Source organism: Podarcis bocagei (genome assembly GCF_964188305.1).
Source record: "Podarcis bocagei genome assembly, chromosome: 13".
NCBI classification, from domain to species: Eukaryota; Metazoa; Chordata; class Lepidosauria; order Squamata; family Lacertidae; genus Podarcis; species Podarcis bocagei.
Genome location: NC_138138.1, coordinates 39,665,880 through 39,687,408, shown reverse-complemented (window position 1 = coordinate 39,687,408; position 21,529 = coordinate 39,665,880). Strand labels below are relative to the sequence as shown.

Below are 21,529 nucleotides of genomic sequence, written 5' to 3'. Positions count from 1 at the left end.
CTGGGGCTGATGGGAGTTGGAGTCAGACACCATCTGAAGGGCAACACATCTGCTACCCTGGCCTAAGTTATTGTGCAGGGTTGTTGTGTGAATCATATGGTTAGGATACGCTCAACTCCCCCATGCACAACCAAACTGCAAGGCACACTCCATAAAACCCAACTCAAGGGGGATGGGATAAACATTTTTATATAGAAATGATTTTTCAAATGTCATTTGTAGCGAGCACAAGCAGTTAGAAGGGGAGGTGTGAGCTCTCCCTTGACCGCCTCCCAATTGAGTTAAGAGTGGACTGTTTGGGGTCTAAGGCAGGGGTAGGCAGAAGGTGAATTGGAACCTGTTAATATATCACCACTGAATTGAGATAGATAACAAAGATTTCTGACTCCCAATTGTTTAACAGTGGCAACAACAAAACGATCCCCTTCCAAATTATACCACTGGCACAAAGAATGCTTGGGGGCAGTGGCTATAACCAGGAGTGAATGTTTGTTAGGAAGGAGAAGGAGCTCACTTTTCTTCTGCTTTTCAGAACTAATCCCAGTGCTCAGCATGGGTTTAATGCCCAATGTCCATCTTTTGCACTAGGCTCCAGTTAGTGGATCTTGGGGGTTCTAGTGAAAAACAACCCCAAACACTCAATGTAGATCCTTCAGGCTTGAAAGGCCTGTTCCTAGGTGGTGCTCCTATACAGGTCTCCTATAGCAGGAATGGCTCAACGGCAGTCCGTGGGCCAGATCCACCTGGAAAACAAACTGAGGTGAGGAGCGTTAAACAAGGTTCAGTTAGGCAGAAGTGTGCATCATTCTGTTTGTAAGGAAAATCAGCAATGGAATGTGTGGGTTTGTGCTTGCGCTGTTCTCCTGCCACCACCTGCTCAGGCTGGGAAGACCAAAGGTCCACTGCTAGTTAGCACCTTGAGGTGAGTCCTTGAGGAAGGTACTGATATGCCTCTGAATACCAGTTGCAGGAAACTGCAGGCAGAGCGAGTTGCCGTTATGCTCAGGTCCTGCTTGCATGCTTCCCACAGGCATCTGAATTGGTCACTGTGAGAATAGGATGCTGGACTAGATGGGCCATTGGTCTGATCCAGCAGAGCATTTCTTATGTTCTAATGAAGAATGATAGTTCCCCAGGCCTTCTTCCTCTGTACTGAAATAGCTTCTCACCTTCTGTGTAGGTCAGGCACCCCAAAACTCAGCTCTCCAGATGTTTTGGGACTACAACTCCCATCATCCCTAGCTAAAAGGACCAGTGGTCAGGGATGATGGGAACTGTAGTCCCAAAACATCTGGGGGGCCAAGTTTGGGGATGTCTGGTGTTGGCGCTTTCTGTAGCTGGAAAACTCTTTAGTGCTAGGTCATACCAGACCAGGGCATCATCTGAGCCAGATGACACAGCTGTAAAGCAGGTTCAGGCCTGGTCAGTAATTGTCTGGGAGTTTTAGGCATGCCACTGGACTTTCCTCATGGGAGGAAAGTGTGATGTGGATATAATATTTTTATTGCACAGCTTGACAGTCTGGACAGGAACAGGAAGCTGGGTTCTTCTGGCCACCAGACCACTCATGGTGGAAAATATATCCTCCCTTGGCAAAATAGTGGGTTGTTCCCATGGAGTAGCCTTCCGCAACCTGGTGCTCACAGCTTTGCTGGCTAGGACTGACGGCAGCCTCAGTCCAAAACCGCCTGGAGAGCAGCAGCTTGGGAAAGGAGGCTGGAGAGATTAGAAGATGGTGCACAGAAGACTCTTCTGTGAGGATACTGGATAGAAGAAAAACCACATGTTCCTCTCTTGGGTTGTTCCTTGACGTTGTCCTGGGAAGGTATTTGGGGCCCATCCCTATGTTGCTCCCTGTTGGTTCTCCTGAAATGTTACCTGCTGATATGTCAGAGACAGCCGCTCATCCCTGATAAAAGGTGGCTCTGGCTCTGCAGAACCACTTTCCCCTCCCTCTTGAACTTGGCGGGTCGCCAGGCTCAGAGGCTGAGTTACAGGCCTCCGTGATCTGTCAGTGCCCCCTTTCCATTTTGATAACCCCCAGATCAAATTCCAACTCTGTTGTTTGCAAAGTGCCTGGCAGGGCAGAATGAGATAAGGAAATGGGAGTAGCTTTTGCTTCCTATTCTAAACTGCTCAGCAGAATTATGAGGAATTGGTTAAACATTAGAGGTATGTAATAAGCAAGAGGCAGGGGGAATTTCTGTCTTCCAGTCTGCTAAAAGGGCTACAGCCCATACTGAATGAGCTTATCATTTACCCCTTATCCGTATTCCCACTTAGAAACACCCCCACCCTCGACGTGCAGAAAGCCAGTCTGCTGCTATTTATTCTTCTGGTGAACACCCAAAGTCCAATGCTTCAATCACACAGACCACCTGATCTCATTCCTAAGCCCATTGATTGAAATACAATACAATAAATTCCTGAATGCAGTCGCTTCTAAAGTGGACTATAGACTTTAAAACTATAAAATCACAACCGCAGATAAATAAAAAGCAGCAGAAGCAGTTCCACTCAGCCTACGATAGTCCTGAACATTAGCCTCTCACTCTTGGATGTATCAGGATCCCTGCGGTGATTTTGGGCTGGGATAGGACAGGAGGACCCAGAACAAGGCAGGTTATCCTGAAGAGAAAAGCAGAGAGTGGGCAGAGAGAGTAGAGAGCACTTTTTATTTTAAAATAGCTGCCACCATCACGTCAGTCAGGTATATTGGGTGACCCCAAGTTCTGATTTTGCAGTAAGAGAGGAGGCCATATCTCAGTGGTCGAGCGTGTGCTTTGTCTTGGGTTCAACTCCTGGCATATCTCACTTAAACGAGTTGTATATCAGGTGCTGAGAGAGACCTCGTTCCGCCTGAGATGCTGGGGAGCTACTGCCAGGCAGAGTAAAATAGGTGTGGGGGAACTTTTGGCCCTCCAGTTGTGGCTAAACGATAAATCCCATCAGCCCCAGCAAGCCTGGCCAATGGCCAAGGCTGAAGGGAGTCAGCGTTCAGCCACAGCTGGAAGGCCATGGGTTCCCAACAGCTGAAGTAGACAATACTGTGGGCTAGATGGACAAATAGCCTGATCTGTTCTAAAGCGGCTTCTTGATTCCTTGATCTGGCTTGTTCTGAATTCTGCTGCTGTTGCAGATTAGAAGTTCCATTTTTCTCTTCCTCTTCTTCCCACCCCAGCCTGTCCCTAGTACTCGCAGCATTGGTGGTTTAGGCCTGAGGCTTCCTCATTAGCTCTTCGGAGGACAAAGTGTGTGGACTGAAGCTTGGATGGAGCCAGAAACTGTTTCTCAAAAGGGTAGTTGCTGGAGCCTTCCACGTGGCTTGGAAGACATTAAGAAACAACTGCAAATGAATTGAGCTCTTTGCCTTTGATTTTAGTCATCCTAACTCTTGATTCAGAACCTGCTTTCATGCTGGGTGTGTCATATCAGTTGAGCTTTAAGCCCAGCCCTACAAGAAGTGTTCTCCTTTGGTCTTGCAGAGAACTGACTCTCTAGCCTACCATCTCTTTCTTTGGGCTTATATAATAAAGCCACAGTGATTCCACCCCCTTAAGTTGTTAATTGGAATAGCCAGACAGGTTCCAAAAGGGCACGTAAGCACTCTGGATAGTTCCAGGTTGAGGGAATCCCTAAAAGTCCACACCTTGACAGCCCAACTTCTGCTCTTTTATCACCCTTTTCCGTTTCCCAAATTCACACATTGTTTCCCATCCCTTTATATACTATTCTTCCCCCCTCAATTGCACCCTCATCCCCAGTCTGCCATTTTGATGAGCCCAGCATAGATGATGAACATTCTGTGGTTGCTAGGCAACTGCAGGGCCTATATGAGTCTGCTTAGAGGCCTAGGAAGCCACACATTTGGTGTTTACTAAGCCCTTCCCCAGGCCCACAAAACGGCTCAGTGTGGCTCTAGAAAGCCATTAAGTGGCAGCTCAGTCAGGTTTGGGAATAAGTATCTCATTTCTCCACTGAACAGACGGGACTTGTTCCCGAGCAAGGCTAAAATATGCCAATGACTCCCCTTAGTTCATCGGAGATAATTACATTTTTGCTCCTTTCCATTCCAATCTACCTCTTTCTTTCTTTCTTTCTTTCTTTCTTTCTTTCTTTCTTTCTTTCTTTCTTTCTTTCTTTCTTGTCAAGGATGAGATGTGGGAGAGACCGAGCTCTCCAAATATGCCCTGTACATTTTGACAGATTTGCGCCTGTTATCTGAAGAGCACACAAGCGTCGGTTACACAAAACCTTTTCCCAGTGGGCAAAATAACTTTCCCGTTAGCTGACACAGAGCTCAAAAGCTTGCAGCCTCCCGTTTGTGAGAGGAATTTGGTCTAGTCCTGTTGAATGTTTTTCGGCCGGGCGTGTGTGTGAGAGAGACACACACTCAACAGTTCCCTGCCGGGTTTCCCTCTGACAGGGAAAACATGCCCACAGAGCAAGATTAGTGAATCATCTGGCAGGCAAGTTCCTCTTTTGAGGGTAGATCCATGTACCAGGCTGGCAGAACTTGTTCCCTTGAGGAGAAAGTGGTGGTGGCAGCGGCGATAATGGAGGAAAACTGTAATGACCTTGACTATAGCAGGGAAAGCCACTGCTCTCCCTTTCCTCCCTCGGCCACCTCCGTCTCAGCCATGGCCGGAATCCCACCTCCATGACACTGCTTTGTGCGGTCGCCTGCATCCCTGCACTAATGAGGGATGGCAGTTGGTGCCAGGCTGTCTAGGGGGTGGGGAAGACTTCTATTCAGGTCATGGCACAGCGGCTGGGCCATTCTCCTCTCTCCTCTCTGTCACCACCCCCAGCCATCTCTGCCAAGGTTCGGCCAGAGACTAGGGCTGGATCTTCCACGGTGTGACGGCTGTTCCATCCATGTGCTGTTAGCGGAACCAGGGTCCTTATTTCCCCACCCCTCTCCTGCGCATGCTAATTGCTGACATGTATCAAATGTGAACCTCATGCTGCAGTCAGGTGTGCCTCCTACTAGTGGTTAGGGGAAATGTCCACCTGCTTTTCCACAATTTCTGCAAATTTCTAAAACTGATCGCGGTTTATCCCGTTGGCTCAGAGCAGATGATAAGGTTAAAAAGGATTTCTTTTTTATTATTACACTCCGCACGGTGTTTGACAAAGTTGCAAGGGACAGCTCCCAGCCTGGAAAAACTCGAAAAATAAAATATGTTCATACTCTCAGGAGGCCAAAGTCAGTGCTAGCTGCTCAGGAATCCACTGAGCTCACAGAACCATCAGAGCCCAGAATACAAGGGGCCTGGAGAGATTGTGGGGCAGAGAAACGTAACCTGCCGCCAGTTAACTGCATGCCCACATTTTCTGTAGTGGGTCCCTTTTTGCCGTGGAGAATTAGTAAAATTTCAGGCCCCTGAGCAGCTAAGGATTTCGTATAGTCAGTCCTATGGTGTGGCAGCTTCCTGAGGTTTGGAAATGCTTCAGCCGTGACTCCAAGGCTTCCCTGGTGTTAGAGCTGAACTGTTTGCAAACCCTTCTCGCTGTTTTAATTGGGTGCCCTTCTCCAAGCTATGGCTTGTCCATTTGTACATTCCCTGGCTGAGCAGAGATTGGCAGCTGGGTCTAGTCAGGGCAAACTTGTGGGATTCATTATGTGCTTAGCAGCTGGAGCCAAATTCAAAGTGGTGGGTTGGGAGGGGATGGAGTCAGTTACCCACTAAACCCCCTGATGAGGCATACAACGGGGTAACCTGTGTGTGTACAAATACAGATCTACACCTGAGTTACCATAGAGCAGGACCACAAAACTTTGACACTGATTTGCAGAAAAGCATAGTCTTGATAGTTCTGTTTTACACTGAGGCTGAAAGAGAAGCATTTAGCACAAGGGCAGCCGTGGGAAAAGATATTCAGTTGTGGTATTTTTTTTTACATTGCTATTGTTTAACTTTTGAAATTCTGAACCCCATGCTGATCTACTGCAAATAACCCAGAGATCTATAAGGTAGATTCCCGTTTGCCTGCCCTTCTGCTGTTTTTATTTTTTTTACAGGTATTTAACAAAAGTTATATATTGCTTTATTCTAAATAAAACCTCTGAAAACCACTACACCATGGTTTGCTTTTTGCTGTCTCCAGTGACGCTGCCTCCCCATAGTACTTTCTCTTTCTCCTGCCTGCTATCCACCTTGGTGGTATTAACCCACCCTCTTTCTTGTTTCTCAGCTTCTTCAGCTTCCTCATCTTTGGCAAATGCCCCAGTGGAAGCGGAGCAGGCTTGGCCCCAGAGCAGCGGGGAAGAGGAGCTGCAGTTACAGCTGGCGCTGGCCATGAGCAAAGAGGAAGCGGAGCAGGTAAGCGCCAAGGTAAATCTGTCACTGGCGACTCTTTGGATGGGCGGGGAGGGAAGGGATGGTGGGGGTTGTGGACGTTTGGAGAGAGATGTGGGTACGCCCTGCTCCCCCAGATGAGGGGATCGACTGTTGTGTTCTCAAGGCTTCTCCTGCAGGCAAATAATAAAAGCTGACTAGGAAAGCAGAGCTACAAGCTCTTTTAATTTGGCACTTTCCTAGAGGAAAAGCCTTTCCCTCAGATCCATCTGGTTCTGGCTCAGAAGCAGGCAGTCCATGGAGGTGCTGGCCTGCTAATCTGCTTCCTGAGCATGTCCCTTGTATTCAGAAATGGAGCCTTATTCAGCTCCCCCCTCCCACCATGATTACCAATGGGGATAACAGGGGCAAGCCTGCTGACCTCTCTCACACTTACCCATTGATATTTCTGCAGCCCCCCTCACCGCCCTGCAATTTGGGGAACAAACATGGTAATCATGTTGAAGGGAGGGAAGAGCCAATCTGTGGTGCTCGTGAGAGGAAAGGAAGTGGATCATCTCAGGTTTTTATCCCCCCCCCCCCTTTGACACACTTAGTGGTGATACCAACTATATTTGCACAGGATAATGATAAGGAGGCAGGAGGTGGATTTGACCTCCACACCAGATAGCATGATCCCAAAGGCTCCCCTCCACACTATTCTGCACCTTGTATGCTTTCTCCCAAGCTGAGACAGAAGCAAAGGATTCTTTCGCCGCCTCTTTCTCAGCCTCATTGGCAACTGAGGCCAACTGGAGGCCCTTCAGATATTCCCATTGTTCCTGATTACTGACCTTACTGGGAGGAGCTTGTAAGACAGTCCAGAAAGCCAGAGGCCTAGGAGCCTGAATGTTCCCCAGTCCATCTACCAAGATCACCTTTGGAGATCCTCTCCTGGGGTCTGCCATGATTTAAAGTGAGACGGGGCCTTTTCAGGGATGGCCTCATTTATAGACAGTGTTGACACCAGGGGTGCTTACCCACCAAGTGCCTCATAGTAGTGCTTTTATTGGCCATTAAAAAGGAAGCCTCATTGTTTTGTTATCTATTCTGCTTGGTATTAATGTTTGTCTTTTCTATGTATACTGGCCTGAAAATATTTTTATTGAGCAGCAGCCTTAAAAAAAAAAATCTTCAGATAAAATGATGCACTCAGTGAGAGGGCTAAAGAAGATTTTGCCTTTGCCTTGGCTTATGAGAGAGTGAACAAAGTCCAAAAGGAGGATCCTGGTAACTTAAAACACACACGTTGCAAGATTCACCATGGCTTACCACCCTGCACCAAAAAAGGTTCACTAATTAGAAAGCGGCAGGGAGATTTGGAGCACCATGTAAAATGTATAGAATTCATAGAAATACATCCCATTAGTCCTGGGGCAAAGATCCATTTCAGCCCAGCAGGCCCAGACCCTCCTGACCAGCCAGCCCAATAGTTAAAAGATGGTTACTTTTGTAGTAGTTGCATAAATTGGTTTTACCAAATCAGACTGCTGAAACTGTGCAATCCCCCCCCCCCCCGCAATCAAATACTTAAAATTTCGGCCCAGGAGGGCATGAAGTTCATGCCTCCTCCGTAAATGAATATTTTTTGGTGGAGTTGTAAATTGGTGGGCAGAGCTGATTCAGCTATTGGCCAATGTCAGCCCTTCTGGACCTTCCAGCTCTTGCTCAATTTAAAAAATATGCCCCCTGTTCGTTTGGTTTTTTTTTTAAAAAAAAACAATAACTGCTGACCAGGAAGGTGGGGGAAGGGAGGACATGAGATTTATGCTGACTCCATGAACAGATTGACTTGTCCAGCTTTGTTTCTAGTGTGTGACCCCCTCTGGGCAGACGCTGCTAGCAGAGCCTTGTGGGCGGCTGAGCTTTTCCGTAAGCATTTTGGTAATGAAGTCTGTCCCCGTTGGGGGAACGGAACCCTAGAGTTGCTGGCCACGTGCTCCACTGGCCCACGTTGGGAGCAGAGGCTGATGGGTAGCGGGCCGGTCTGCTAGCTGCCATCTTTCGCCGCAGTGCATCCTGGGTAGAAATGTTAAAAGGTTTCAGGGTAGCTGTGGGTCTGTTTATTCATTTGTTTGTTTTCCTCAGTACTACTTGTGGTTTGAGAGGAATGGGGGGAAGAGACAAAAGCGAGGCACAGATGTGTTTGAACCGACGTTCCCCGGCAGGAAATGGCTTTTTGATTGAGATTTTTCATCCAGATTTTCGCACAGAGCCCCCCCTGCGGTGACGAGCTCTCCCTCCTGGCTGGGGGAGATCGGGAATGCTTCCGTTCTCTGTCGCACAGGGTCCACACGAATTGATCCTGCCCCCTCAAAGACACCAGGTTTTGCCTACCTTTTTTCTGTTGTATGTTAACCTCTCCCGCAGCACCAGTCTCCTTAGCAGCGCTGCCCCCCCCCCCACCTCCAGCCACCCAGGATCGCGTGGGCTGCCGCCTTGTTCAGGTTTGCCTGCCAGTCTTTCTCAGCGGAACAGCACAAATTGCTCTTGAGCCGTCAGTCTTGGCGCTTGAGGTTCTTTCTTTAGCCCCACACTCTATCCAGTATAATAATTATTATTAATGCTACTTGGGCCTGCTCTTCCTTTGAGTGAGAGGATGGAGGAGGGAGCTGTCTCCCATCCAGACACCCACCAGTTCCCTGCCCACAGAACTTCTGTGATACTGGCAGCCCTTTGTCCCAACCTGTCGCCCTCCAGGGGCTGGTGGGAACTGTAGTCCAGAGCCTCTGGAGGGGGGCCACCAGGTTGGACATAAGGCGTGCAGCTCCCATTGGCTGTGCCCAGACCTGCCACTCAACACACGCCACGGCCAATCAGACCCTAAGTCCTACTTTTTTTTGTCGCCTCCTTTCCTTTTCTGTGGCTCCTCCCAAGTGGGGTGATTGTGTTTTCTTCCCCCATCCCAACCCTTGTCCGTTTCATTTTGGCTCCTTATTTTTGCCACCTTATTTCCACTTCCCTCCTCCTGCTTCATGCCGCATTTCCTTCCACTTTACCCTTGTTGTTTGCAAAACAGAAGGCCGAAAGGGAGGGGGGGAGAGACAGAAAGACCCACAACAATTTAACTTTACTATCCAGGGAACTGAGCTAGAAATACTTATTTATTTTGAGGGGTGGGGGGAGGTGCCTGTTTCTACACCAGAGATGTCCAGCCTTGGCACAAACGACTCTTCCTTTCCTCCCCCCCCTTTCTGTCTGAAATAGTTTGGGGAGTCGCATGTCCTTCAGCATGAAGGGCTGAAGCTCAGTGGCAGAGCACCTGCTTTGCATGCAGAAGGTTCCAGGTTCAATCCCTGGCATCTCCAGGTAGGACGAGGCAAAACTCCTGCCTGAAGCCCCGGAGAGATGCTGCCAGTCAGTGTAGAAAATGCACAGCTAGGTAGACCAGTGGTCTGACTCTGTAGGAGGCAGCTTCCTGTGTGACAGGGGCACTGAACCTGCGACCCTCTATATGTGTTGCTGGACTCCAGTTCCCATCAGCTCCCAGGCTGCATGGCTGCTGGTCAGGGCTGATGGGAGTTGTAGTCCAACATCTGGAGTCACAGGTTATCCACTTGTAAATCCAGAAGGAAGTGCCTTTCTTCCTGCCATAGAGGATGTCTGCTTCTCTAGAAGGCAGTCTCTCCTAGCGCGCGGGAAGAGCGGGGCTCATCGTTACCTCTGTATCCTGCTCTTCCAGGGATCCCCGGTGCCACCTTTACCCTGACTGGCTTCTGTGGGATTTGAACCCAGATTCTCACGTTGAAGCTTCGCCCTGTAGCTGCTAAACCATATTAGCTCTCTGTGATTTCTATGTCTTGCCGGGGATTTATTAAAGTGCGATCAGGAGAGAAAGATTCTGGGATTGGCCTCTTTACTTGCTCCTCCTTGAATCGCTCCTAGATCACACCCCTCAAGCAGCTTGCATAGACAACTCGGGGGAATTGGAGTGCATAAGGGGCTGTGGTTCAAGGGCTTCCCCGAATAGCACAAGTGCCCCTGGGAGGGAAGGTAGTTCCCCCATTCACACTGAAGAATACTTTAGCTGAGCAGAGGGGAAGCACAATGGATGGAGAAAGCTGAGAATCCGGGTGGTAAGGAGACCGCTCATCGAATGGGCGTTTGCCGCAGAATGTGGCAATATCGGGTTGTGTGAAATGGAGGTGCCTGCAGTCTGCCCACCTTCTCCTTCCTTCCTTCCGCCCCTCCCTCCCTCCCTCCGCTATGTCGAGCTCCATTCCATGCCTCTTACGTTGTGTTTCTTCCCCCCCCAGCCCCCTGCAGTGGCCGACGAGGACCTACAGCTCCAGCTAGCCCTTAGCTTGAGCAAAGAGGAACACGACAAGGTTAGACGCACACCTCCTGCCCCCCACCCGCAGCAGCTCCTCCTCTCGAAATAATCAACTAAACCACTTTCCGCCCCCGGCCCCAGAGCAGGCCCCAGCCTCACACTTTCCCCACTAACTCAGCGTTCTCTCTCTCTCTCCACGTCCCGAAGCAGAGCGATGGCAACAGGGGTGCCGTGTCTCCATTTTTCACTTTTAGACCTCTTTAATTGTCCCGCTGTGTAGAGTCAAGATTTCCCGAGGTGCCTTTCCCCTTCCGAGGGAGGCCCGGAAGGGAGGACAGGTCAGTCCGCGTGTCCTGCTGCTTCGAGAGGCGATGGGTCGCTGGCGCCTGCTGAGGCGGGTGTTGCGTGCGTCTTCTGTGGAACGGAGGCAATGGACAGGAGGAGGAGGAGGCGGAGCTTCCTGAGCCATGAGGAAATGGGGGCCAGGAGTGCTGGCTGGAAAGGGGAGGCCATCCCTTGGAGTAAGGGAGTTTTGGGGTGGGTGGATATTTAGCGGAGGATGAGGAAGGTGGTAGTTAACAGATTGGAGCAGCTTTGCCAAGCTGGCCCCCTGAGATGTTTCAGACTACAACTCCCATCAGCCCCAACCGGGCCGGCCAGGGCAGATGGGAGTTCTAGTTCAAAACACCAGGTTGGCAAAGGCCTGGTTAGAGCTTGAGGGTAAGGAGAGAGGAAGACTTCCGCTTTCTCCCTTTGCGAGTGGAGCTTACTAGCTTCAACCAGCAGCGTGGAGGAAGGGAGAAGTTAAGGGGAAACGCCAGAACAGAAAGGCTGGCCAAGCCACTTCAGCATTGGGGGCGGGTGGTCTTGGAGCCAGAATGCCTAGAAGGGAGGCAAATGTAGACGAGGTGCTGTTCACTTGGGCACCTGCATTTTCAAGGGGGGTTGCGGGGGGGGGGCGAATCAGGGCTCCCATGAAGAGGTGGGGGTGGGAGGAGCTGGGCAGCCCTTGGCTCCTTCCTTGGCTCTCCGGATTGCCCACCTGAGTTGGACAGAATCGTAGTGGCGGCTGCTTGAAGCATCATCTGGCACACGGCCTACAGCAGGCCCTCGCCCAGCCTGTTGCCCTGCACCAAAACCACCAGCCCCAGCCAGCACAATCCTTCCTAGCTGGGGAGGGTGGCTTTGGCCCTAAGTGTCAGGCGGGCGCCAGGCTGGGCCATGAAACCTCCGCACTGCCTGTCTCTCCTGAAGGTGAGTGAATGCTTTGCCCCTGACCCGCGATCGCTATTGATGCCCTCTTGTCCCTCCCACAATCCCCTTGCAGGAAGAGCGGATCCGGCGTGGGGATGACCTACGACTCCAGATGGCCATTGAGGAGAGCAAAAAGGAGACGGTGCCTGCCAAGGAGGAGGTGAGGGTGGAGCAGGCAGGGTCCGGGCAGGTGGCTCTGGATGGGTACCTGGGGCAGGGAGGGGAGGGGAGAATAGTAAGGGGGGTCATTGTTGGAGGCAGAATTGCCAGGTGCTCAGGCCTTGGTCCGATCCTGCAAGGTAGCACTTTAATTTCCATCTGAAACTGTTATTTTTATTTTTTCCTGCCAAGGAGGTGCTCTGGGTACTAACCATATGACAGTTGTCCATTTTCTCCTCCCATGTACGTAGATTTCCCTACCCCTTTTTGCCTCTTGTGAGCCCTGTAAATTCAGCTAGGCTGAGAGAGAGAGAGAGAGACTAGTCCAGGACCACCCAGGGACTGAGTGGAGATTTGAACCTTGACCTCCCCGGGCCTAATCTGGCACTCTTAACCACTGGCCTGCACTATTTATTCTTTTGAGATAGAGATATACCCCACCTTTCCTTTCAAGGAGCTCAAAATGGGGGTACAGTGTTTACCCACCCATAGTAATCTATGAGGTAGACGAGGCTGATACTCTAACCACTATGCCATTCTTGCTCTTGGGGTGTTATAAAGCGGAGGGCGTGGCGGTGTTGGGGGGGGGGTTGTCGCTGTTTTCCAAATGGGACAATAGAGACGTGATTAATTCCCCACTCTGCCTGTCTCCCACATTCCTTCCCCACCTGCCCCACATGCAGTCATCCCTCATGGATCTTGCGGAGGTCTTCACCGCCCCTCCCACTGCGGACCCCTGGGGCGGCCCTCCTGCTCCCGCTGACCCCTGGGGTGGCTCTGCCCCAGTTGTATCCGCAGCTCCCACTGACCCATGGGGACCATCTGCTACCGGAGCAGCCCCTACAGGAGACCCGTGGGGGGCCTCTGCGGCGCCTCCTGCAGCCCCCCCAGACCCATGGGGAGGTGCCCCGGCTGCAAGCAGTGACCCATGGAAACCTGAAGGTAAGAGCGAGAAGTGACGGAACGGATCAGGATATGATAAACATGATTCAGCATTTAAGCCTTTTGCTTAAAATCAGGTTAACTGAAAGGGTTTAGGCGACCTTCCTCACTTACTCATTTCTCTCCTGCCCCCTACCAGGAAAAAAGATACATTTTATGGGGCATTTATGGCTTTCTCTGCCTTCCAAGGTGGAAATCACCACTTCAGCTAGCTCTCTGTCTACCCCCTTCTGCTGTGTGGTGGAAGACAGGCAGGATATACATTTAAATAATAACTCTTGTGCTTCGGCTCTGCAGCAATTTTCCTTTCTAGACTCTCCCTTCCCTTCCTTCTTTTTACTAGTAGGCAATTCATCATTTGACCCTGTTTGATGGGTGGTGTTATTTTATTTGCCAGAGAGGAGCTGTGGCTCCATGGTAAGAACATTTGCTTTGTGCTTAGAAGGTCCCGGGTTCCTTCCTTGGGCCACCCACCCCCCACCCCACCCCAGCTAAAACTATCAGTTGATGGGAACACAACTCCCACCTGAGGCCTGCTGCCAGACATCATTGGCCTAGAAAGACCAGCGGTTTGATTCGGTATAAGGCAGCAGCTCCCTGTGAGTGTTCAAACCTCGCAAAGATGCAGGGATCTCTCGTCGCAGAGCTTTCTTACCATCTCAGGCACGACGCCCACTGGCCACAGAGAACTAAATTACCGTTCTGTCTGCGTCAACCTGGGACTCCTAGGTGTAACACAAACGCATACACGTCCGTCCTGATGCACAGCGGACAGGCTGTTTCCCCAGACATTGATGAAGTCTGACCCGCTTGATGTTTCCCCCAGGTGGAGGTTCCTCTGGGACCACGGCAGCACCACCCACAGATCCATGGTCATCTGGACCAGCTCCCACGTCCCAAGGGAAACCAGCGCCCGATCCTTGGGCTCCGGCATCCACGTTTTCTGATCCCTGGGGTGGCTCCCCTTCCAAGCCCAGCACGAACGGCACAGCAGGTGAGGGACAGCGAGGGCTCCTGAGCCCCCTTGGCTTGGCGGAGGGAGGCTTGGGTCAGGCCAGCTGGGAACTGGGGCTCCTGGGTGCCTTATCCCCACGAACGAGATGCAGGGAACGGACCCCCAGCGCAGGATTGTGTGAGTCTGCGGGGAATGGGTCCCTTCCGCCCTTGCTCTCCTGTTAACCCTGCTGGCCCACCCCCTTCCCCCTTCTGCCTTGTCCCTCCCCTCCAGCTGGCGGAGGCTTTGAGCAGTTTGGCAGCCCCGGGGATGGGGACGAGTTCTCTGATTTCGACAGCCTGCGCCCGGCACTGCCCAAATCCGGGAGCAGCACAGGTGAGCCCTGCTCCCTGCATGGCTCCGCCTTCTCACCTCTGCACCTCCACTTCGCCCTGCATGTCCCTGTCTCTTGCCTGCCACTTTCCTTACTCTCGACCCCCGGGACTGGGTGGCAGCGGTTCCTGGCATTGCCCTCTGCCCTTTCTTGGGTCAGCCAAACTCAGCTCAGAAGTGACACCCCACGGACCAGTTTTTTTCCTGCATGTACTTTGAAGAGGGGTCTCTTTCTTTCATTCTTTCTCCCCTTCTCCCCCCCCCCTCTTTCCGGCTTCTTTATCCTGGAGCTTGTCTGACCCTTGCATGATTCGAATTGGGAGCGTGTGCCTATGACTGTTGCAAAAACCGAAGGGTGTATCTCTGTTGGCCTTTGTCTTTTCCCTCCATGTTTGATCTGTGCTCTTCTGCATCTTCCATTCCCTTCTCTCACCACTCTTTCCTGTCTGCCCCCACCAATCTCTCTCTCTCCCTCCCTCTTTAGGTGAGCTGTCCCTCTTAGCCGGGGAGGTGCCCATTTGCCGACCCGGCAGTGGCACTGACAGCCCCAACACTTTTGACATGGCCTCCATGGGCGGGTCGCTGCCCGAGATCTCCAAGCCAACGCGGAAAACCCCAGAGTCATTTCTGGGCCCCAACGCTGCCCTCGTCGACCTGGACTCCCTGGTCAGCAAGCCTTCTACTGCCTCTAGCATTGCAAAGGCCTCCAACCCCTTCTTAGCCCCTGGTAAGTGCTCTGGGGCCAGGGCACTCTGGGGGTTCAAGCAGGGCAGAGAGAAGGATATCTCCTTAGTTCTGTTTGGCTGAGTCATACAAGTCAGAACGGGGAGGGAAAGAACCACGTCTTCTTATATCTGCATGAATCTAGTTGGGCAGGAAGCTCTTGCCAGGACTCTCTTGTCTGGCCCCCTATTTATGGGGCTTGCTGTTTTGAAGCAGGATTAAAAGCAAACCTCTTGATTGGCTTAAAAATCTCTTCCAGGGTAAACCAGGGAGAAATTTGCAGGTGAAGTTGGTTTGTGCGGCTTATTTTGTGTAATGTCGCCACATTGAGTCTCATTGTTGCGATGAGGGTTTATGCAAGGCAGAGACCCCACCTTACCCACCAGAAATCTTCTGCCCAGCACCTTCATGCATAACATCACAGCCATGAGGCCTAGAAACTTGCTTCACAAACATGCGCAAACCTCCTCTACTACTCCATACTGCCCTGTCCTGCTCCCAGCCTGATGTTTGAGCTTGGAGCGGGGAGGTTGGGAAGCACAACTTCTGGCTCCTTGGAGGCTCATGCAGTAGATTTGGATGTAGGAGCCACAGGTCAGTTCAGTATTACTGACCTTGTTTATAAGGTGCAAATGAGACAAGTCCTCTTTGCTTTAAGCCAGGCCTTCCTTGAGCTGGAAGGACATACTTCTCCGTGCTTCAGTGCGTAGTTAAACACTGTCACTTGCTCCCACAGAAGGCAGTGATGGTCGTCAACTGGCATGGTTTTAAAAGAGGATTGGATAAATTCATGGAAGACAAGGCTATCAATGGCTGCTAGCCACAATTGCTTCTGGGAATCTCAGGCCACTGTGAGAACAGGATGCTGGACTAGATGGGCTACTGGCCTGATCCTGCAGAGCTTGATAATGTTTTATGGGGCTGCAGAGGAAACCAAGGCTCCTGAGAGTTGAGGGTGGGAGACATTGGCCCAGGACTTCAGGGTTCCTTTTAACTTGTTTTTCTTCCTCCTCCTCCTTTCTCTCTCCTCTATCATCCGCTGCAGGTTCAGCCCCAGCCCCAGCCGCGTCTGCCTCAACTACAAACCCCTTCCAGGCGACGGCTGCTGCCCCGCTTTCGCTCAACCAGCTCCGCGTCAGTCCGGTCCTCCCTTTGTCTCAGCCGGCGCCCCCTGCCTTCCCTGCCACAGCTCCTATGGTCTCTGTCTCCCCCATGGCCCCCGGGATGCCCCTGGCCTCCGTTTCCCCCATGGTGGGGGTGCAGCCTTTGGGCGCTGTCCCGACTATGGGGCTCCCTGCCATGGGCCTGCCCCCCCAGAGCCTGCCGCCCACTGGCGTCGTCCCCAGCAGCACCTCAGCCGCCTCCATGGGCAGCACCAACCCCTTCTTGCTATAATCAGGGGGATCTTTTAGCCCTGTGGGGATGACACCCCCTTGTCACCCCCCCCCCACATTCCCAGTTTGCAAAGGGGGGGCCCTTAGTTTCCTCCCACAAAACGGGGCAGCCGGGAAGGCGGGGGCAGAGAGAAGGAAGGGAAGAGACTTAAGTCCTTACTGCGAGCTCCTCCACCCCCATGTTGGGGGTAGGGTGGACTTAATTTTTTCTCTTTTGGGTTTTGGTTTGGGGGTTTAATTGAAGAGCTCCTCCTTCCCCCTCCCCCGCTGCTCTTCAGGGCAGCTGGGAGACCCCATTTCTGCTGTCCTCTGTCGGCAGCAGGGGCAGCTCCCTTCTCTAACTCAAGTTGAGGTTTCAGCGTCACATTTGAGGGGAGGGAACTACGAACCAACAACAGATCTAGAGTTGTGGGGGGCATTGAGGGGTGTGTGCGTGGGTCTTCTCCAAAGGCAGGTGGTTGTTGTTGCTGTTCTTTGTGCCCTCTCCCGTACTGGCCACAGAAACCCTTCCCATGTTGAAAGGCGAGGGGGGATTATCCTATTTTGGTCAACCCCTCCCACACCTTCCTTCATAAGTCTCTCTCTCTTTCTCTCTCTCTTCCCTTTTGCAGAAGGGATGGAGGAAGAGAAGTGGCCATGTGCCTCTACCTGCCTCCCAGGCCCTTCCAAACAAAGTTTCCTTGTGGGTAGTGGGGGGGGGGGAGAGACAGATGGACACTGTCCTTTTAAATTATGATTTTATTTTGGTAGGCACTCCCCCACTTCCCTTCCAGATGTTTGGTTACATCTCCATCCCCTCCTGCCCCACCCCTGTGCTGGGACCAGCCCTTCTCTGCCTCTTCTTCTTTTTCCACTAAGGGGGCGACGTCAGTGAACCCCCTTCACTACACCTGGGAACGGTTGAGACACTGGGAATACTTGTCTCTTCCGTCTCTGGGGCCAGGCGGGATACCACTAATCTGCGGTCAGAGACCAAAAGCTGGATCTGGAAAGGGGGGCTGGACCATCATTCCTCACAGGGCGACGAGGCCACCACTACACTTTGCCGCCTGCCCTCTGCAGACTCCCGGGCCGAAGGGAGCCACCATTTTTGTTTCGTTTTGCAAGGATCGTGGAGCCCTATCGGCGCATCACACCTCTGGGGGTGGGGACTTGGAACAGCCAACACAGCCTGCTGTGAAGAAGGAACCTGGAAGCCATCGGAGGATCGATACTCTTGAGAACCTTAAAAAAAGAAAACGTTTTCCAACAGCAACGTGTCCGGGGAGGGAGGGGGGGACTATTGCAGAATTTGAGTCTCTCTCTCTCTCTTGGCCTGCTTTGTGGAAGCCCAGAAACAGCCAAAGGCCCCCTGCCAGATGTGGAACGGCAGGGGATCTGTAAAGCCCAGCCGCCCTTCTCCATTTCTGGACTGCAGCAGGCAAGGGTGAGGACTCGGACGATGAGTGTGGACAAAGCAACAACGTCCCTGCGGAGGAGGAAATTCTCCCTCTCCCTCTCTTTCTCTTATGCCAACAGTGCGCATTGCTTGAAAAGGGAGCCGGGGGGTGGGGAGAGGAGAGGACACGCAGCCACACCCACAACCCGTGGACCCCACTTTGCAGCACTCTTCGCACAGGGGGTGATCAAATGCAGTCTGAGCCGTCCACTCTCCACACGTGACCTACTTTTCTCCCCTTCCTGCTGCAACCTCCCCCTTTGTGTGCATGTGTAGGGTTTTTTGCGGGGTTGGGGGTGTTGCTCCCACTGCTGACCCACTTGAGACCCCAGAGAGGACGTGCCATCTTTGACTTGTAAAACAGCGGAGTCCTCCATCCGTTCCGACAGCGCAGCACAGCGAAGAATCCCCCACCGTTCTTCAAGACTTGTTGAAGGAGGGAGGGCGGGGGGAGATGGGGAGGTGGGCTGATTCTGGCCCTTTGGGGGCCAACAGCTTGTGGGGAAAGGGAGGGTCCGAGGCTGCGTGTGCGTGTTTGTGTGCGTGCGTGCGTGTATGTGTATATGTGTTGCTGCTGTAAGTGATTGTCGATTCTTATTTTATGCTACAGGGGGTGGGGGCGCTTACTCATTAGCACCCAGGACAATCTGCTAAATCCCTCATTCTTCCCCCACCCTCTGCCACCCCAAATCTCTTGCAATTGTGTTTCTAAAGTGGGTGGGACATCCTACATCTCCCTGCTGCTGCCGCCACCCCCCCCCCAAAAAAAACCCCAATCATGCCAGGGGATAATTTCCTCCCGACACCAGTCAGTATATTTGCAGAATCATTGTGTCATTGGTCAAGGGGTTGGGGTGGGGAAGAGTGGCTGTATGTGACCCTCCCCCTCTTGGCTCTACCCCATCCCTTCCGTTATCTTCCCCACCCCGACCCCCAAGCCTACCCTGGTATGCATCAGAAAAATGCTATTAATGAAATGAAATAAATGGAAATTCTTCTATGGCACCCAAAGGCTTTGGCCCCTGGGTTTGCTTTTGAGGGAGAAGGGCAGAGATGGGCTCGGGCGGGAGGAAGATGAGGGCGATGTTCATCATTTCAACCTTGAATGTGGAGCCTGTGTGCTGCCCTGCCCCGCGATTGTTGCTGGGCTACAACTCTTGACATCTCTCACTACTGGCCGTGCTGGCTCAGAGCGACTGGAAATGGCACCTTAGAAAATCTGGAGGGCGGCAGGGTCTCCATCCCTGACTTAGGCCATCATTTTCCTATGCAGTGAATCCTACGAGACTGAGCCTCTCCTGAGATGACACACCCCTTTGTTTTGAGCTCCCCTTGTACAAAATCAGAGGCCGGAGGGCTTTGATGGTGGAAATGTCGAGGTAAGTTAGGATTAGAACCACAGAAATATGAGAACATGAAGTCACCCTCCTCCTGCACCCACACCAGTAAGTCATCCCTAGGCAGAAGAACAAGTGACTTCCACCAATAACTCTTAGGACTGGCTAAGATGGGGGTAACAAATGTGGGGCTCCCCAGGTGTCGGAGATCTGAGTGGGCAAGCTCCTTCCAGACTCCAACCCCACTCTACACACACACACACACACACACACACACACACACACCAGAAAAATCTGATTTAATTTTGTCCAGTGTGCATTGGAAGTGTATACAGACAAAAGACTTGAGATTGGATGTGCTTGCTCGCAGTCTTACAAGGGTTTGCTATTTCCTCCCAGTATCTCTTGGGACCTTGAGAGGGTGCTTTGGGTTCAAATAGCACTGGTTGTTGTAGGCAAAATGGGCCACTGGATTGCCTCGTGAGTGATTTATGGCCCTGTCTGTGCTGCAGGCTGGTTCTGTTAGCAGATTAGGTTCCTCTGCATACGATAAGGCGCAAGGTGGGCTTGGGGGCTGAATGATTATGCTCCCTGTGATGTGGGAGCAATTCATACTGGCACCTTAAAGGGGCAGTGGCTTGAAATAACCTGCAAGCATGTATTATGTAACCATTCAGGGAAGGGATGATGCCTTGGGTGTGGGCAGCAAGTCCCTTTGGACCCAATTAGAGGAAAGGCTATTCCCTTTCCACACCTTTTCTCCTCTCCATAATTGAGAGCCTGGCTAGCATTCTCAACCCGGGAGTGTTGCAGGATGCCTTCCTCAGCCGCCATATAGATGCTTCAGCCATGCTCATTTGCTGTCTGTTAGGAGAAGAGCCTTGGCCTACCTATGAAACCAAGCTGAAGTGGTAGCCTGGGCTTAACCAACGCATACGCTACGTCAGGTGGGTGGTATTTTTATATCTTCCCCCGCTTGTTTAAAATCCATAAAGGTCCCTGCAAATCAAGCTAGCTGGAGAGCATGTGGCCATTCCTACTTGCTAGTGCTGTATTCTGTTTACACGTGGGAATATATATTTTTTTTCTAACAACCTCTGTTCCGCATACGTGTAATTCAAAGTGGTACAACCCATTCCGCTACCTCATTCTGTTGCCTATGTAAATAAGGCCTCAAGATCAAGGGCACCAAGCTGCTGGTTCCTCTCTCAAGTTTGTTCTTTCTCATATCCTGAATTTGCCCTAGCCACTCCTTTGCAATACAGAGAGGATACAATACAGTGACACTTGACCCAAACTCATGCCTTCCAGATATTGTTGGACTACAGCTCCCATTCCTGAAACGTGGCCTTGCTAGCTTGGGGCTCATGGGAACTGGAGTCCGGTAACACTTTGAAGGGCCCCAGGTTACCCACTCCTACCCTAAGTATTTGCAGCAACCTAATAAGGTCAGGTTACAAGGGATGCAGGTGGTGCTGTGGGTTAAGCCACAGAGCCCAGGGCTTGCAGATCAGAAGGTTGGCAGTTTGAATCCCCGTGATGGGGTGAGCTCCTATTGCTCGGTCCCTACTCCTGCCAACCTAGCAGTTGAAAGGCACAAAGTGCAAGTAGATAAAGAGGTACTGCTCCAGTGGGAAGGTAAACGGCATTTCCGTGTGCTGCTCTGGTTCACCAGAAGCAGCTTAGTCATGCTGGCCACGACTCAGAAGCTGTATGCTGGCTCCCTCGACCTGTAAAGCAAGATGAGTGCTGCAACCCCAGAGTCGTCTGTGACTGGACCAAATGGTCAGGGGTCCCTTTACCTTTAATAAGGCCAGACCACATATTATTAGCCTATCTGAGTCGCAGAGGGGCTGGTGGATTTTGAGGTATGAACTTGCAACCTTATGGTTCACAAATCCTTTACAGCTACTTTACAGCAGTTCTCCGATATAAACTTGCCTTGCCGGCTGCAGGAAGAGGAAGTCCACTTCACTCAAGCTACTCCCAGTGCTTGGAACCCTGAATCATTCACAGGTCATTGTGTAGCTTGTATCTATAACCATGGCTTCCACCCACCAGAGAGCAACTCTGCCATTAACTCTGCACACCCCTCCATCCACTCATTGTGCCATAACTTGCCTGTTTCCACTCCTGCCTTTTGACTTAACCCAGTGAATATATAAGCAAGCTAAGTTTGCAATCAGTTTCGGGTTGGGTTGGTTTAGGGAAAAATGGGCTATATCAGTACTGCCCCAAAGATGGTTGGTTGATAGCCTTGAATAATCAACCTTAGGTATCCAACCAGCCCCCACTTCATGATGGAAAGACCTTGGAGGTGAGGCCTCAAGACTAGACAGGA

General features: G+C 51.6%; 1 protein-coding gene and 1 long non-coding RNA gene across 10 annotated transcripts in view; one reads left to right on the top strand and one right to left on the bottom strand.

Moving 5' to 3' along the window:
• Positions 1 to 18,862, top strand: part of EPN1 (epsin 1) — a 32,315-nt gene extending 13,453 nt beyond the window's left edge. Inside the window, exons 4-13 of one of the 9 annotated variants that reach the window (XM_081168392.1) lie at positions 6,199 to 6,326; positions 6,757 to 6,864; positions 9,549 to 9,650; positions 10,598 to 10,669; positions 11,942 to 12,028; positions 12,711 to 12,969; positions 13,796 to 13,963; positions 14,198 to 14,299; positions 14,781 to 15,023; positions 16,065 to 18,862. In XM_081168392.1, the coding sequence (XP_081024518.1) occupies positions 6,199 to 6,326; positions 6,757 to 6,864; positions 9,549 to 9,650; positions 10,598 to 10,669; positions 11,942 to 12,028; positions 12,711 to 12,969; positions 13,796 to 13,963; positions 14,198 to 14,299; positions 14,781 to 15,023; positions 16,065 to 16,414 (1,619 nt within the window). In that variant the 3' untranslated portion in view covers positions 16,415 to 18,862. Of the gene's footprint in view, positions 1 to 6,198; positions 6,339 to 6,756; positions 6,865 to 9,548; positions 9,651 to 10,597; positions 10,670 to 11,941; positions 12,029 to 12,710; positions 12,970 to 13,795; positions 13,964 to 14,197; positions 14,300 to 14,780; positions 15,024 to 16,064 lie in introns of all 9 variants that reach the window. The other 8 variants (XM_081168391.1, XM_081168393.1, XM_081168395.1 and 5 more) reach the window with 8 other exon arrangements.
• LOC308572433 lies at positions 174 to 4,468 on the bottom strand. Its single transcript, XR_014001762.1, has 2 exons — positions 2,553 to 4,468; positions 174 to 743 (listed from the first exon to the last, which is right to left on the bottom strand). It is a non-coding gene; the product is annotated as an uncharacterized lncRNA (long non-coding RNA).
• Positions 18,863 to 21,529: the final 2,667 nt, after the last annotated feature.